The 18,371-nt window shown below is 44.8% G+C and overlaps 1 protein-coding gene across 1 annotated transcript in view; it reads right to left on the bottom strand.

Moving 5' to 3' along the window:
* Positions 1-1,172: 1,172 nt before the first annotated feature.
* MTURN (maturin, neural progenitor differentiation regulator homolog) overlaps positions 1,173-18,371 on the bottom strand; it is a 29,628-nt gene continuing 12,429 nt past the window's right edge. Inside the window, exons 2-3 of the mRNA XM_036761904.1 lie at positions 12,219-12,341; positions 1,173-3,497 (exon numbers count right to left, since the gene is read on the bottom strand). Of these exons, the coding sequence (XP_036617799.1) occupies positions 3,387-3,497; positions 12,219-12,341 (234 nt within the window). The 3' untranslated portion in view covers positions 1,173-3,386. The remainder of the gene's footprint in view (positions 3,498-12,218; positions 12,342-18,371) is intronic.

Below are 18,371 nucleotides of genomic sequence, written 5' to 3'. Positions count from 1 at the left end.
CTGAGTTCAAATCCAGCCTCAGACTTACTGCTGTATGACCCTGGGCAAGTCACTTCAACCTGTTTGCCTCAGTTTTCCCATCTGTAAAATGAGCTGGAGAAGGAAATGGCAAACTGTTCTAGTATCTTTGCCAAGAAAACCCCAAATGGGGCCACAAAGAGTTGGACACGATTGAACAAAAACAGCTCAACTCTAACCCCTCTTAATTCTCCATCCCAGGTACATTAATAAATGACTCTATGGCTAAACCTTCTGTTTGCCTTGTAGGCAAAGATGCCTATCTTCAATGTGGAGCAGCTGTGAAGATGGAACTGTTCGCTTTTATTGAGTACATAAGAACCTTGCTGGAGAACCTTGTGAAAACAGGACAGAATTCTGCATAAGGCAGGGGTCTCATGAACCAAGGGTTGGGGCAGTTACCAATTGATGTACAAGGAGATCCCATACCTGGACCCTAGGATAGCAGGACAGCCAAGCTCCTGTGTCCTTCCATTGTGTTCCTCTTAGAGTGTCCTCGGGCTTGATCCTTGTACACACACAGTTCACAAGGCAATAAGTCTGTTTGAATGTTCATCAGAGGCCCAGTGGCTACTTTCCCAGTCATGTCTCCATTTCCACAACCATTTCAACAGTCTCAGGTAAAGCTCTGTGCTCCAGAAAGCCCTTCAAGACCAACTCAGCTCTTAGTCTGCATGGGGGCACCTATAACCCAAAAACTAAAAGTTCTTGGGGAACCATCTTGATTATCAAAACAAGTTATCTTGAATATATGTAGACATATGTATATATATATATATATATACACATATACGCATACACATACACACACACACCTGTCTCCTCTGTTAGAATGTAAGCTCCCTGAAGCCAAGGGCTGTTCATTTTTTATCTTTGTATCCCCAGTATCTAACACAGTGCCTGCCACATAATAGGCATTGATAAATGTCTGCTAATTGACCAATTGACCAACATCTTTTGGGGTGATGAATCATGGCAGGACAGGAAATGATATCTACAAAATTTACAGCTCTGAGTGACTTTTTAACCATACCCATGCTCCCCAGCTCATCTTTGGAGAAAGTAGTAAAGGGCTATCGTAACTCCACAGGATCTTACTGGAATATATTAAGTTGTTTATTTCTTTAAATATGTTACTAGGAAGAAAAATTGGCTTTTCATAGGACTATAATCTGTTTTTATTAATAGAGAGAAAGTAAAAACTTGGGTACCAAAGAAGGGATGGAAACCACAAAAACTGCATTTGATTTGAGAAAATAAACTACTTGGGACTCTTATAAAGTGTTATATGATGAGCAGTCAATGATCTCCTACCATTAATCCACCTTCCTACAGGCTCACCCAAAAAAACTGGAGCTATCAGGTTTATGCCTACGTCCTAAAAAGATTATGCAAAACCCAATAAGCATTGAAGCTTATACATATATACATGAATATGTGTATATATGTACATACATATATTTTTTTAATTCATGATTTTGGCCACATGGCAAACATACTTTGGAGGCCTTCAGAATGCAAAATGGCAGCCATACTGACCCACCAACCCATGCATGCTCAAGCATTCTCCCACCCCTGAAACTGACCACTGAGACTCATCTTGGGCTATGGAAGCATTCCCCATCCCAAGTCATCCAAAGTGCCAACCAAGAGAAGGGGATAAGAAAACACACCCTAAAAGGATCCTGCTGCCCAAAATGTTCTCCCCAAATGTTTGTGGAATGAATGATAATGGAGGCAGTGGGTGCTTCTGGGAGTTATCTATGTTATTCTGGTGCCTCGATCGCCAACTTTTAGTGAACTTAATCTTATATGAAAGGACTGAGACTTTTCACATCATGTCAAAAATTGGCTAAAACCAGACATTTAGAAGCATTTGATTCTTTTAAAGTGTAGTAGATTATAGAATGGGACCCTTTCCTCCTTGTTCTCTTTAAAGACTAAAAGGCAGATAGGGAAAGTGATACGTTTTTTAAAATTCTGACCATGGTTGAGTTGACTCTCCTAACAAATGTAGATATGGCTTCAAGGTTGACATGGCACTTGAATTTTGAATGACATCAGGATATTAACAAGTTGTCAACTCACCAGAAAAGTGTGAAGTTGAAAGTTTCACTTCTCACATGATATTTTAGAGACACTTTTACAAAATCACCCAATGTCGCTCGTTGATTGTTTTCATCTCTCTATTACAAAGTGGCTTTGGACTTCAGAGGCAGCGTGCAAGGGAGGTCACCAAGTCCTAGATCTGGAGGCAGCCCGGTGCAGCAGAAAGAACAAGGGATTTGGAGGCAGAGGGTTCAGATTCCAGTCCTGCTACTTACCACCTGTGTGACCTTGAGTAAGTCACCATGCTGCTCTATGTCTTAGTTTCCGCATTTGTAAAACAAGGGGGTTGGACTAAAGTTCCTTTTAGATGTGTGATCCTTGAATCAAGGAGACCTAGATTCAAATCTGACCCCTAATAGTTACCATCTGTGTGACCCTGGTTTGGTCACTGCAAACAACTCTTTGAGGCTCATCTTCTAAGTTCTAGATGGTGGCATGATCCTTAACATATTGTCATTTAGACTTGGGAAGTTTTCAAAGTCATCTACTATGTTTGTAATGATTTACCTAGCTATTTAGGTTAAGAATGTCTAACGTACCCCAGCCAACCTCCTAACAGAAAGTGAGCTCCCTGAGGGCAGCGATGGTATCATTTAAAAATATTTGGATAATAGATTCACATACAGTAGGGGCTTAATAAATGTTGAAGTGAGATTAAAAAAAAAACAACCCTTATCAGAGGTTTGTATTTATCTCCAACTCCTCCTAAACCAATCTGAGGAATTCCCATCCCCCTTTTTAAGCTGCTCTTCTGCATTTAACAAAGTATGTAGATATATCAAAACACCTGCTTTAGAAGCAAGATCTCTAACTAGTAGTTAAAAGGTCATAAAATCAACAAAAAAATGTAGCTGACTTCTACCTCCCACGTGGCTCTCCCTCGGCCAGATCCAGGCCTGATACATTCCTCAAACCAGACATTCAAGTCAGCGGATGTGAATCCTTTACAGTGAACAAAAGAGAAAATGAAGCTGGCTACAAAAACAGATTCTAGATTCAAAATGGCACAAGGCAACCAAGACGACCCCCCAGACACCTGCTGGGAGCAGAAGGGGCAGGGGCTGGGGGGCGTCAGACCACCCCATAGCAAAGCTTATCACAGATATTTCATGGTGGTTAAAATTCTATTTCATTTTAATTCAGATGCTGGGAGTCAGACCTCCTGTGGTGATGAGCGAATGCAAAATGCAAACACAGGACCCATGACCCCACCTGGCACCAAGAAGTTAACATCTGTCCTGCTCACAACCCTCCAAAGTTTACTGCTGACTGACGCCCATCTGTTGGTGGTCAGCTTCGGGCTCCTCCTCTTCCACGTCGGCGCTATATTCTTCGAATGCGTCATCGTCTACATCTGGGAGCCCCAGCAACTGTTTGGAAAGGGCAGAAGAAGCTTCAGTGAGTGAGATACCAGTGGACTTCAGGAAGGAAGCCTGCCAAAAGGCAACAGGTCCTAATCAAACAACAGGGTACAGAATTCATGTAAGTGGCCCTGGGTAAGGGGCAGCTGGGGGTACAGTGGATAGAGGACCTGAGTTCAAATCTGACCTCAGACACTTGACACTAGCTGTGTAACCCTGGATAAATCACTTAATCCTGATTGCCTTGCAAAAAAAAAAAAAGGCCTTTGATAAAGCCCATTGACATTTTCCACTGGAGTTTATAAGCCCCCTGGGTTCAGATCTAGCCACTGACACGCTAACTGTATGATCATGGGCAATTGATGGAACGCCTCTGACCTTCAATGTCTTCCTCTGCAAAATGGGGGTGGAATGGCCTCTACATCTTTTTATCTATGACCTGATATTCCTGTTTTCTAATATATTTGGCCTGTCAGTCTGTCTAGGCGATAGGTGGCCAGAAGACAGAAGCCTTCACTCTGGGGCCTACAGATTATCTAGCTTTTAGATGTTAGAATATAACATAGCATCACAGACAGAGACTGTGCTCAAGACATTTAAATGATTCTATGTAAAGTCTAAAAAATGATAGATGGTGTTCATTGGCTGTTCATAGCAAGAAGGGGGCATGCTGCCTAAAATCCATCAACTCTTTGGGGCAGCTAGGTAGCACAGTGAGTAGAGAACCGGCCTTGGAGTCAGGACTCAGACACTTGACGCACTTACTAGCTGTGTGACCTTGGGCAATTGCCCAATTGCCCTGCCTTCCCCCCTCAAAAAAAAATCCACCAACTCCACTGGAAATACATTATTCTATTTCTCTGTATCTATGCTCAATTCACCATAGCATCTTGACCGTAGGGACCCTTTCTTTGCATTCAGGGTAAGCAGCCTATAACTCTCAGTTGACCAGCAGGGGATGGAAGGAGGATGAGGGAGTAGGACATTACCATGCATACCATTCTTGGGACACCAGCAGGAAGTTGCTGCTAGAGAAGCTGAGGGAGGGATTGGGTGGGGGAGGGGAAGAGGAATAAAGGAGGAGTTCACCCCCATCTACCATCTGGTAGCTTCCTATTTTTTTTTTTAAAGAATATTCTATTTTTTCCAATTACATGTAAAAAAAATTCAACATTTTTTTAAATTTTGAGTTCCAAATTCTCTCATTCTCCTCCCTTCTCTCTGAGACAGTAAGCAATTTGATACAGATTATACATGTGTAATCATGCAAAACATATTTCCATCTTAGTCATGTTGTGAAGTTGCTTCCTATTTTAATTTATTCTGCTTGCTAACAAAGTGTTATGCTCTGTTGTTTCTAGTTGCTAAAGGGCTACAAGTACAGTCAGTACCCTCTAAATTTGATACCCTGGGGCAAAACCCCATTTACCCCACCCTAGTTAGAGCTAGCTCTGACTTGTGCCTACCACAGTGCCCTGCATGAGGTGGAGGCTTACTAAATACCAGCTGAATTGTATTAGTAAACACAGCTATCTTCAAGGCCAGATTTTTTTTTTTTTGTTTATCTCCCTTCTTCTTGTTGTGAAAGGAAGGCTATTGGAATGGGAATGGGACAAACTCAGGCTAAGGTCCATGGGTGTGGTAAGTGAATAGTAGTTGTCCCAGGTTTCTGATTTACAAATAACCAGCAGCAAGCAGGACCCCAAGGCTGGAGCCAGTCAAGACAAGCAGCTCTTTGTCAGATGTGGGCAACAACACTTTCTCAAGGCCTTCAGGGGAAAACGGCATCCCTGGTGTTATCTCCTCTTTCTCCTCCTAAAGAGAAGTCAGTATGACTCCATGCTCTAGAAAATAAGACAGATGCACTGTGAAAGACTTAATTTACTCCGCAGCTCTGATCTGGCTTGCCTTGGTAGCTATTACGATAAAGCCAGGACAGGATCCTCCACTGGGTATCACTGGTGGTCCTGGGTATTGAGATTGCCAAGGCTATGAGAGCAGCAGCACCTCTGTGTTTCTTTCAGGCTTAATATAGCGCAGTTATTGTCGCCAAAGAGAGAAAAAAAAATGTTAGCCCTGGTAATGGCACAGAGAGAGAGGAAGCCAAAGGGTGTTTGGCTCATTAACTCATTAACACTATATCTCTTGTTGGGGGGGGGGGAACCCTAACACAGTGGTTTTGCTACTCAGGAGCATCCCTGTCTTCCATGGTAGGTTTGGAATTCCATCCATGGACATCTAGAAATCAAGGGTATTGCAGTGGGAGATGAATTTTTCCTTTAAGTAAGGGAAGAGTGAATGAACAGCATAAACACCTTATCTTGGGGTTACTTTCTGAGTCTCTGTGAACTGCTGCCTGGTTACCCAGCAGGACTGAGACAAAAATCTACAGATCAGAATTCAGCAGCTTGTGAAATAAAAGGCTTGAAGGGCCTCTCACCAAACCAAACCCCCAAACACCCTAAGATGAGATGCGTTAACTCAGGCAATTGACATCAGCTGTCACTGACATAACTCCGCCCCTTTGCTATGCTGCCAAATACCCCTCTAAAATGAGGAGAAGATTATACTTTCCCTTCTTTATGATGGAATTCTTGCCAAGCAGGAATGACTGAGGATGGGCTGGTGGGCATGAATGGGCCGCAATCTGCAACACTGCCCACGTCAGTGAGATCACAAATCCCTTGGTGATTTGAAGAAAATGAACACCATAGGCCCCTAGAAGACTGAAAAGCATCAGATCCTGTCGGGAAGACTTTAAAGGTCTTAGAAAGCCTACTCCTACCAAGAACACCTCCTCTGACTCTTCTCTCCCTCTTCCCCCATATCTAACCAGGAGCCAAAGTCTTGTCAATTCAGTCTCCACCACTTCTTCCATATCCATTCCTTTTCTCCACTTACAAATGTACCTCCCTAGCTCAAGCCCTAGACCATTACAACTGCCTCCCAGTGGCCTCCCTACCTCTAGCCTCTCCTCTCTCTTATCCTTCTTGGGTTCCAACCCATCTTTATAGGCTGATTATGCATATTCTGCATTCCAGTCAACTGGCCACCTCAGTATTTCCCACAGGTGACATTCTATGTCCCACTCCCACGCCCCTGTTCTTTCTCCTTCCTTTCCCCCATTCTATCTCCCATCCCCATGCCCCATTTTTCTCCTACCTCCCTTCTATTCTATCTCCCATCCCCATCTCCCATTCTGTCTCTCACCTCCCTTCCCCCATTCTATCTCCCATCCCCATGCCCCATTTTTCTCCTACCTCCCTTCTCCTATTCTATCTCCCATCCCCATCTCCCATTCTGTCTCTCACCTCCCTTCCCCCATTCTATCTCCCATCCCCATGCCCCATTTTTTCTCCTACCTTCCTTCTCCTATTCTATCTCCCACCCCCATCTCCCATTCTGTCTCTCACCTCCCTTCCCCCATTCTATCTCCCATCCCCATGCCCCATTTTTTCTCCTACCTTCCTTCTCCTATTCTATCTCCCACCCCCATCTCCCATTCTGTCTCTCACCTCCCTTCCCCCATTCTATCTCCCAACCCTATGCCCCATTTTTTCTCCTACCTTCCTTCTCCTATTCTATCTCCCACCCTCATCTCCCATTCTGTCTGTCACCTCCCTTCCCCCATTCTATTTCCCACATGCTTTTGCACAGACCGTTCCGCATGTGACAGGTAAGGAAACGGACACTCAAAGAAGTAAAATGACCTATAGGAAGGATCCCAGATCAAGAGCTGGAAGGAATGGAGGCCGCCCCAAGCTCCTTTGACAGATGAGGAAACTGAGGATGATTTGCCCAAGGTCCTTCAAGTGATGATTCACACTAAGGTCCTGCATTCTTTCCATTTGACCAGATGGAGGAAAGTGCTTCAGAAACATTAAAGACACAGAGAGTTTGTGTTATTAAGACACACTGAGGTCATTTCTCCAGCACCAGGACCACTCCCTCTCGGTCAGAGGCCCCTTTGGAAGTGGAGGAGCTCCTAGACTGTAGTAACTGCCAGTGTGAGTGCTAGCAAGCCACCTTCCCTCTTCAGGCCTCAATTTCCCCATCCATCAAGTGGGATAATAACTCAACAAACCTACTTTGTAGAGTTTCTGTGAGGCAAGTTTCCTCACCTGTAAAATGAAGAGGTTTGTCCACACCGAGAAAGGAGGAGCCTATAGGAGTATGGAAGTGCCACAGAATCACACTGGCACCAGAAGAAACTGTGACTATGAAAAACACAAAGAAACACCGGAAGAGTCACATGGAGTGACTCAGAGCAATGAAAACAGAAGCAAAGTGAGCTCTACCCTGACTATGAGGATAATATAATGATAATAGTAAGTAACACTTATATAATGCTCACTACATGCCAGGCACTGTGCTCAGCATTTTATGATCATTATCCCATGTGATCCTCAGCAACCCTGGGAGGTAGATGCTAAAACTATCTCCATTTTACAGATGAGAAAACTGAGGCAGATGGAGGTTAAGTGACTTTCCCAGGATCACACAGCTAATAAGTGTCCGAGACTGGATTTGAATTCAGGCCCTCCTGACTCTAGGCTCAACGCTCTGTTCACTGTGCCACCTAACAGGACATAAATGATGTTAAGAATGACAGTGAGAAAACTCTCCAGAGGCCCAGGCACCCACATACAGGGTACAGGCCAAGGCACAGCCTAAAACCCCAAATAAATACATTACAGCAACAATAAATCACCAGCACTCATATGGCACTTTAAATATCATTTTTTAAACGGTGTCCGGTGGCACATTTCTAAAGCAGTGTTCGGTTAATTTTTAAGTTTTTAGTTTCCTTAATGAATACAAGTAATGATTCAATCAATATGTGCCTTTTAAAAAACTCAATCTAATTCCCTGGGTGTGCACACATGAAAGAAATGTGCTGCACTCACCTTTGGGCAGAAGAAAACAAGTCAAGAAGTCTCAGGGAAACAAGATAGTTACTTTATATTTACTCTGTGTATACACTGCATACCTGCTGTCTTCCCCCAGTAGATTGTAAGCTCCCTGAGGGCAGGAATTGTTCCATTTGGGGGGTTTGTTGTCACAGCAACAACAGTAAGAATATTAGTAATAATAATAATGATAGCCTGGCACTTAGCCACTACTTAATAAATGTTTCCTAAATTGAGCCGTGTGTCCTTGGACAAGTCATTTCATTTCTCTAAGCTTCAGTTTCTCTCTTGAACAAGAATCTTCTTCCTCTACAACACATCCAACAAATAGTCCTGGAGATCTGCCAAGAGGAGGCCCTGCCACCTCCACTTCACTCCCCCACGCCCCCACCGGCAGCCCGCCCAACTCTGGGATGGGTCTATATGTTAGAACCTAAACTCGTCTCTTGGCTACCCCTTGCTCCCTCTTCCACAGGCTGGCCCTTAGAATACTTCAGGTTATGCTCCTCTCTTCCTGCCCCACACCCTTGCTTCCTCCCTTCTCTGGGCTAAATATCTGCAGTTCCTTCAAGGCCTATCAGTAATCTCTAGTCCTCTCCTCTGGATGTGTCCAACCTATCAATGTCCTTCCAAAAATGCAGCGCCTGGGACTGAATGCAACATTGTAGCGATCCAAAAATGCAGCGCCTGGGACTGAATGCAACATTGTAGCGATGGAGGAAGAGCGCCACCACAGGATCCCCTCTCTTGTTCTGGATACCATGCCTCTCATAGTCCAGCCTAAGATCATGGCAGCAGTTCTTAGCTGACTCATACTGAGCTTGTGGGCCACTAAAACCTCCAGGTCTTTTTCTATACACTCTTTTCTAGCCACATCTGTATCTAGGCCACTCACTGTTTAACCCAATATAGGACTGTACATTTACCCCTCTTTGTTTCTATCTTATTCAGTTCAGTCCATTGTTCTAGCCAGTTAAGATCTTCTTGGATCCTGGCTCTCCTACGGGCAGATATCTATGGCACTCTACTAGAGATCCCCTCTCTGTTCTTAAATTATAGGATCACAGAAACAGAGATCTGGAGTTGGAACACAAACCACCCGTGTAGTCAGCCATACAAAGTTCCTCTATAATACCTCACTGCGGGGCTACATGGGAGGGTCTGAATCCACCGACCTCACTTTGTTCAGCACCTAAGGTAGTGTGCCGCACCCACAGACAAGAGGCCTTTAAAAGCAGCCTTTCAGATGAAGAACCACTGAGGGAGAAGACAAAGAGTCGTCCTCACTGGGGAGGGCAGTCTCTGACTACTTGAGGCACACTTTTCCCCCTGCCTGGCCCCACTCCTATGGCAGCAGAGGCTGTGGCCTTATCCCTGGGCCAACTTCCTTCCCCTTCAGCAGCTTACTCATGGTATCCCTATATGCCTTGCATTCCCACCCATGAGCAGTCACACTCCAGGTGAGCCCCTTACCCCTTCCTGTCCCACCCATTCCCCCAGGCCACTCATGTCCTGAGTGCAAAAATAAGTAGTTGAAGGTCTAGGAAGAATGAAGATTGGATCAGGAAAATCAGGAAGTTAAGTTTATTCCCTTTCCATCAGAGCCCCTGACAGCTTTCTTTTCAGGCCTGGGCACTCTGGAATTTTCTCCAGCATCAATCTTTCCTATTTGGCTGGAGCAGAGGAAGGCAGGAGAGAAAGGAAAAGAAAGAAAAACTTTGGGTTGGAAAGTTTCTCTGTTCAAAGGGACACACACACATACACACACACACACACACACACACACACACACACACACAAGAGTACATGCCTGATTGAGGAACCCCAAGTCCAGCTCAAGCATTCCTTTTCTGACAATAAGTTTCTTTTCAAGATGGAAACATGCAAATCCAACATAACACCCAGCAGGGAATGCATAGGGGAGGAATGAGCACAGGGAAGTGGGGACTTCTAAGGGAAGGGACACTTCTAAGTTAATGCTGAACACGGTTCTGGAATGCACAAAGTCACTTTTCCTTGTAGTGCTGCCCGCCCCGCCCCCCCATCCCGGAACAGCTGCATGAATTGATCAAATTTCCCCAAATCTGAAGGCAAAGGATACCATGTTTTACTCTCCTGGCAACCTTGTGGGGTTTGTCTATGTCTCTCTTAAACAGTATGTGTAACTGCTCGATGAGCATTTTTGGATTGATGAGGGGGCTGAAAGCTCCTGGGAATCAGGGCTTGATTTGTGCTTTATTTCTGTCTCCCCAGTCCTTGAACAGTGCCCAGTGCCCAGCACAGAGGAGGTGAGGCTGAACACATGCTGGACACTTAATGACCTCGAATGGAGTAAGCAGAATTAGGACAAAAAGAGATATGTGGCTACAACAAGAGAAAGTAAAAGAATACTTAAAGAAAGGCAAGCTTGGAAGAATTGGAATAACTGTACTTGGTGCCAGGGAAGGGATAGTGCAACATTCTTTCCTCCTGCTAGCAGAGGGCTGGGGGTCTGCGGGGACAGAATGCTGAAGACATTGTCAGACACAGTTGCTCGACTACTTGTTTTTGATTCACTGGTTTCAACGCTGGTATGTGTATCAAGGAGGGGAGAGGATGGTATAGACAGACATTACTCTGATATAAAACCAAAAGGTATTGATAGATATTGTCTTAAAAATGAGAATATATCTTGCTGTTTATCACTTTGTCACATCAAAAACTATCCCAGAGAAAAGGAAGGAAGGAAAAGGAGAGAAAGTAGAAAAGGAGGGGAGAGAGGAATGAAGAAAGGACAGAGGGAGGGAAGGAATGAGAAGGGAAAGAGGGAAGAAGGCAGAGAAGCAGGAAAGGAATGAAAGCTAGAGAAAGCATAATTTGGAAGAGGGACAATGTTTCAGATGGAGAGGCTGAAACCTTCACCCACAGAACTCAGACAATCCTTCTTTATTCACATTTATAACACTCCTAGTCATCCAGTCTGGGGCACGTCCTCACACTCAGAGGCTCAGAGCCCTTTAAACACATCATGTGCACTAACCCTTTAGACATTCCTGCTTCCAGAGTCAGACTGAGAGATAGGGGAAGGGCAAGCTCATCTGAGGACTGCCAGACTGCAGAAGTCCAACAGTGAGAGCCATCATGTTCTGACAGGACAGTTCCATGAAGCAAGGAATGACAGCCATTAATATTTCCACATCACAGTTAGACCTGTGAAACCTGAAAAAGCTACATTGAATATGTGTGTCTGTGGTATAAAACAACTAAACAAAAATGGTGGTGATAGTGGGAGGGAGCGGAGGATCAACTTTCAGAGTCTTGTTGGGTGTTGGGAAACATCTAGATTGAGAAGAGATGGGTATAAGGAATAGATTCTAAGGGGAAGGAAATCTCTTTCCTATAAACATAAAAGGCAATACTTTTATTCAGACTTCAGGAAGAAGTCAGTCCCAAATCCAGGGTGCAACAGAAAGGACCAGAGCTCAGTGAATATTAAGGTCTTAGATATTCTGAGTCCAAAAAGTATTTGGCCAGCATGTAATTAATCATCCACCAAAGGATCCATTTCCCCCCACCCCATAACTGGGATTCCTGACTCAACGAACATAGTACTTGAAATAATCACCCTCATTTCAACAACCAGCTGTTTCAGAAGAATTATTTTCCACCCCCAATAAACTCACAGTCTCCCATAACACCCAGTGCTATCTTTAAGCCAGAGAGCCAACAAAACGATAACAATTAGTCAGCCTGGCTTTCGCCTGCTCTCCCCACACCCTCCCTGGATTACCAACATGCTTATCAAAGAACTCTTCTTTGAGAAGCCAAATTGAGCACCTACAGGTCTGAAAGACTTGAAGACTTTTTCCAACACTTCATGGAGGGTCTTCTTGCCACAAGAGGAGATGTAATCCTGTGCCAGCTGCAGGAAAGGCAAGCAGTCTTCACTCTCGCTCCAGACGTGCTGAGCCCCCACCGGAGGAAGAAAGGAAAAGGAAAAAAAAACAAATACATACTCGTCATTAGACCTACTGGAACACAGAGAAAGTCACTTGCTTTTCTTTCTTCTTTAAAAATTCTTATAGCTCAAAGCAGGCTTCTATATCACAGCAGAGCACAGTATGCAAGGGAACAGCTATTGAACAGAGAAAACATTTTACAGAGCATTATCCTGAGATGATCCTCACCGGGTCATCAAACCCGATTTTAGCCAAGAGGCCCACTTGTTTCTTCCACCATGTCAGCTGGAGCAGATCTGCTAACAGGTAGCAGGCTCTGAGTTTTAAGCACCTGTCTTCAGTTCCGTTACACTGCTCAACCTTGTGGTCCTGGTGTCAGGAAGGGTGGGCAGAAAAGAAGTCGGGGGTCTAGATGAATCAGCTCCTGGATAACTGGAGAGACTCCAGCCCCTAACCTGGTCTGTCCTCGTTGACCCTTCCCCTAATAGTTCCATGGAGCTAAGGGGGAGAGGGGGAAGGAGAAAGATTAACAAATAAAAACTATCTTATCCTGTTATTAAAGGCATAGATGAGTGGCAGCTCCCCTAATCAGGTGAGCTCTTAGGAAATAGGGCCCATCTTGATTTTTAATTTGCATCTCCAACACTTGCGCACAGAGTAAATACTGAATCAATGCTTTTCCATTCCTAAACACAGGCATTCAGGCTGGCTGTTCTTTACTTTAAAAAAAAAATGCTTGGGAGGAAAAGGGCAGGGGGAGGAAGATATGTCACTTTCCTGTGCTCATGACACAGTGCCATGGAAAGAATACCCGACTGGGGGTCAGGGGGCCTGCCTGAGCTTGATTCCTGCTAAGCCACCTTAGTGACCTCAGGCTGGCTGCTTCAGCTCCTGGGCCTCAGTTTTCTCATCTGTGAAATGAGGGGTAGGTTGGATGGCCTCCAAGGTCCCTTCCAGCTCCAGTTTACATTCTACCCCAAACTTCCTTGTTTTACAGAAAGGGAAACTGAGGCCCACGGAGCTACAGTGACTTGCCTAAATTAACACAGATAGGACAAGATCAGAGGTGGAATATTAATCTGGAATTACAAATAGTAACATCCTCCTCCTCCCCATCATCCACATTACCAGAGCTTTTAAAGTTTTACAAAGAGCTCTTCTCACACAACCACTCTGCAATGCTGACAGTGAAATTATCTTCCCTATTCTCACACAGGTGAAGAAGACAAGGGCTCAGTGCCAGTGGGCTTGCTTTGGCCACCAGTGCCTGAGGCAGGATTTGAAACTTGGAATTGTTCCCCGCCCCATACTTCCCCACCCATGGCCCCCAGACATCCAGTTCGGGTATCTTTCCCACTAGCACCAAGAAACATGTGCTAAGGCTATCAGTATTAGCATATTTTTTAAGGACAGCAAAGTCTTTTCCATATGTGGCTATCCATTTCGGCACATTTTTTAAGTACGAGGCAAGCCTTCCCCGATGTGCTCAAGCATCTAGAGTATGCCCCTGGAAGGGGCTGGACCTTTCTAAATTCAGAAAGCTTGCTCTTCATATCTGAACCAGGGAGGGGCATCAGCCTGTACCCAAGAGCATGGGCAGGACATTGGGTCTGGGCCAAAGAACTGCTTTTGGGAAAGGTCTGAGGAAACTGATCAGCTTGGGGTAGAGGTGGGGGGTGGTGGGAGGAAGGGTGTGTGTGTGTGTGTGTGTGTGTGCGTGTGTGCGTGTGTGTGCTCGCACATATGTTACAGTCTGAGGTATTGGGAAGGCAAGCAGAAAATGGAAGGAAGGAAAGGGGAATGGTGCCTGGGGAAGATCTGCTTCCCAAGCACCAAGTACTCTTTCCTTCTGTTATTAAGATGGGATGTGGCATCATGAAGCCACACTAGCCTTTGTAGTGTGCATGGCAAGGGCTCTGGGCCTGGAGTCAGAGCATCACAGAACGTCAGAGGTGGAAGGGACGTCAGGAACCATCTTGTCCAAGCCATCTCCCAAAAGAACCTTCTTCCCCACCCTGGAGGCCCAACAAGCAGCCAAATAGCCTTTGCTTAAATAGCTCCAGTGAGGGGAAACCAGCTCCACCATATGGAGCAGCCCATTGCCCTCTGGGATGGCTCTGATGGCCAGAAAGGTCTTAGAGCTGGTAACCTCCCTCTTCTTTCCTGCAGCCTCTTCCCCTCCCTGATGCTTCAGCCTCTCGGAGCCCTCTGGGCCCAAAGAGAACAAGTTCCAACCCTCTTGTACACGACAGCACTGAGTTTTCTCTTTTCTAGATCAGGAAAGACAGGTTCAATTGCCAGTGTGTCCTTGGTGCCAGTATAAAAGCGGAGAGTTCAAGACTGGTTTTTCCTCTTGGTTGTTATAATGAATGTCTAGGGATGTTGCAGTGTATTGGAAAGAAGACTGGGCTAGGACTCCAGATTTGCAGTCACAGAGACCTGGGTTCAAGTCCCACCCCTTCATAATAATAACCTGTGTACCCTTGGGCAAATTTTACTTCATCTCAGAGCCTCAGTTTTCCTCATCTGTAAAATGCGGGTGAGAAAACTCTCACTTATTACCCCAAGCAAAGGTATTGTAAGCAAAGGGATTTCTAAACTCTACAGCCTTTAGAAATGCATCTGTTTGACATGGGCTAGGGCCCGTCATTCTTCTCCTTGATATTCACTCCGGGTTAGAGCCGCTCCCCAACACAGGCAAAGAGAGCTCAATGCTGGGCACCAACAAGCACTTTAATATATGTTTAGGAAGCAATGATTAAGTGACTGCTGTCTGCGTGGTTTGAGGGGAGATGCACAACAGTGACACCTGTTGGCAGCAGATCCAAGCTCCAGCATCTAAGAGACTTCGGAAGACCCCAGCAAAGGCAGCGGTTATAGAGAACAGTATGGGAAGAATGGTTTGGGAGACCAAAAAGCAAAGGATCTTGGGAGATCCAAATGAGATGGCCTGAACTGACACTTTCCCCTTACACGGAATTTTTTTAAAGGTCCCCCTTTATATGAAGTTACAAACATGAATAACGAAGCCCTCCTCCCATGGGTGAGTCCCTTCTGGGAGAGTCAGACCAGCTATGCTCCATTTCCCTCCTGGCTGTGCTCCTGACTCTCTCCAGCCTTCACCCCTGTGCCCCCTCCCCCTTTCAGCCTCCTTTTAGGTGTGGTCTCCCCCCATTAGAATAGAAGCTGCACTAGGGCAGGGAATGACTGCCTTTTTACTTCTATTTGCATCAGTAGCACTTTGAGCACAGGGCCCAGCAAACAGAAGGAGCTTAATAAATGCTTGTTGCTGTTGCTTGCTTTCCATTCTCCTATCCAAAGAGGACTATGTGTGAAACCACGTATCTCCATTACATATGGCTTTTACAAGGACATTTAAATTTTAACATGCCAGTTCCAAAATAACTCTGCCTCTATTGTCTTCTGTGTATTTTATTTTAAATGACTGATCAAAGATCTTGTCTTTCTTTTCTTCATTTTTTTTGTATCACTCTAACTATTTCCAGGAACCTGTTCCCCCTCCCCACCTCCCCACAAAAGCCTTTCTTTGTAATAAATAAGTATAGTCATGAAAAAACAAATCCCTGCATTGCCTGAAAATATATGTCCAATTCCACTTCTCTACTCCAACTATTTATGCAAAGAAACAATAAAGGGCAGCCAGGTGGTACAGTGGATAGAGTACCAGGCCTGGAGTTAGGAAGACTCATCTTCCTGAGTTCAAATCCAGCCTCAGACACTTACTAGATGTGTGACCTTGGGTAAGTCACTTAACCCTACTTGCCTCAGTTTCCTCATCTGTAAAATGAGCTGGAGAAGGAAATGACAAACCACTTCAGTATCTCTGTCAAGAAAACCCCAAATGGGGCCAGGAGGAGTTAGGAGGAGACTGAAAACAACTGAACAACAAACCTACAGTAATGGTCAGAGTACTGGACCTAGAGACAGGAAGGCCTGCCATCTATGGGACCCTGGGAGAGTCCCTTACCCTCATTGAGCCTCAGTTTCCCCATCTTGCAGATGGGGATAAAAGCACTTCCCTCATAGGGTTATGGTGAAGATCAAACACGATAAATCCAGAAAGTGCTTTGCAAATCTTTCAACTGTGCTACTGCTGTTACTTTATCAGCATTATTACTAATTATTATTACTAATGTGCTTCATCGATGTGAGAGAGGAGTAATTGATCAATCAATCAACGAGCATTTATTAAGAATTTACTGCATGCCAGGCCCTGTGTTAGGTGTTGGGAACACAAAGAAAGATGAAAACAGTCCCTGCCCTCAATAAGCTTACACTCCATCAGGAGAGATGACATGAATATGTAAGTAAATGCAAATTGAATATAAGCTAATGGAAAGCGCATTAGCAGTGGAAAGATTTCCTGTTAGAATGTGGCTCAGGCAGAAGTGAGGAGGGAGGGCATTCCAGGCGGAGGACACAACCCAAGCAAAGGCACAGAAACTAGAGATAGAGTTTTGTATTCACACAGCCAAAGGATCTGGATGGATCACTGAGTGTAGGAAGGGATGTAACACACAACAAGGCTGGAAAGGTAAGTCAAGGCCAGGTTGTGAAGGGCTGGGAAGCCTCACTGTTGTCATTTGTTATGTTTCAGTTCTTTTTCAGATCCAGGTTTGTTCCAGTTCTACTTCTGACTCCTGGCTCTGTGATCCTGGCCCAGCCATGTAACTTTTACTGAACCTTTGAGACTCTAAGTTGCAACGGCTGCTAATTTGTATCCAAGGAAGGCACTTCTTCACTGGGAGTTTCCTACATGAATGAAACCATGCATCCAATTTTGAAAGTATCTCCCTCTTTCCTTTGGGTCATTATTTTGCTAGACTAAAACAGTAGCTACCTTATAGTTCAAAGTTCTAATTAAAGGTAACTTGTAACATTTTAAAAAATTAGGAGTGGGGAAAGCATTCTTAGAAATCATTGCTTTTCTAGACGAAAGGGATCGTCCTCATTTGGGGATGAGGAATATGAACCTCTTAATTTTAGAGATAAGAATGCCATGAGCTAGAGGTGAAGTGATTGGGCCAACATCACCCAGGTGGGAGGCTGGATCTGGGATCCAAGATGACTTAGAGCCTGGAGGAGCTAAGAACAACCCCCTTCATTTGACAGATAGGGAAACTGAGGCCAGGAAGGGAAGGAATTTGCCTGCAGTCACCCAGGGAATGAGTGGCAGGGAAAGGGCTTGAAGTCCTACACAAATCCTCTTTTCACTGATGAGGAAACCAGGCAGTAAGTGACTGGCCCAAGGTCACACAGGTAGCAAGCACTAAAGCTGGGATTTGAACCCAAATCCTCCTGATTCCTAACCCTAGGTTCTTCCCACTGAAACACAATTATCACACTCCAGTACTATTTCATAAGGAACATGGTGTCATTTGGCTCAGTAAATAGAGCACTGGCTTTGGAATCAGGAAGACTCATCTTCCTGAGTTCAAATCTGGCCTAAGATACTTCCTAGCTATGTGATCCTGGACAAGTCACTTCACCCTGTTTTCCTCAATTTCTTCATCTGTAAAATGAGCTGGAGAAGGAAATGGCCAACCACTCCAGTATCTTTGCCAAGGAAATCCCAAAAGGGGTCACAAAGAACCTGACACAACTGAAATGAATGAACACTAATAAGTGGTCCATCCCAGGGAGGGAATTAGTTCTTGCACATTTCAAAGAATGGGCCCACTTTGCCCAGGTGTGCAGCAGCTGGATGACTCCTGCCACCCCCATTCTTGTCGAATGAGGCTCTGGCAAGGCTGGAATTCTGCTGTAATCTAGGCCTGCCTGGCACCAACTCGCTTAGTTGTCCATTTTCAAAAGCTCAAGTATCTACTTTTCAGTTCTGTCAAAAATGCATTTTTCTTTGCTGATGAGCATTTTACAACCTGAAAGCCCCAAATCTTCTATTAATTAGTTTAGGTCTGGCACATGAGAAAGAAAGTTTGCAAATTATTCTTCTGTGACACATAAAAATAAGCAGCAGAAGGCAATAAATAGGTATCTTCCCCCTGCCCCTTTTT

The sequence above is a fragment of the Trichosurus vulpecula genome, chromosome 5 (assembly GCF_011100635.1).
Source record: "Trichosurus vulpecula isolate mTriVul1 chromosome 5, mTriVul1.pri, whole genome shotgun sequence".
Classification (NCBI taxonomy): domain Eukaryota; kingdom Metazoa; phylum Chordata; class Mammalia; order Diprotodontia; family Phalangeridae; genus Trichosurus; species Trichosurus vulpecula.
This window is presented reverse-complemented; position numbering and strand designations above follow the sequence as displayed.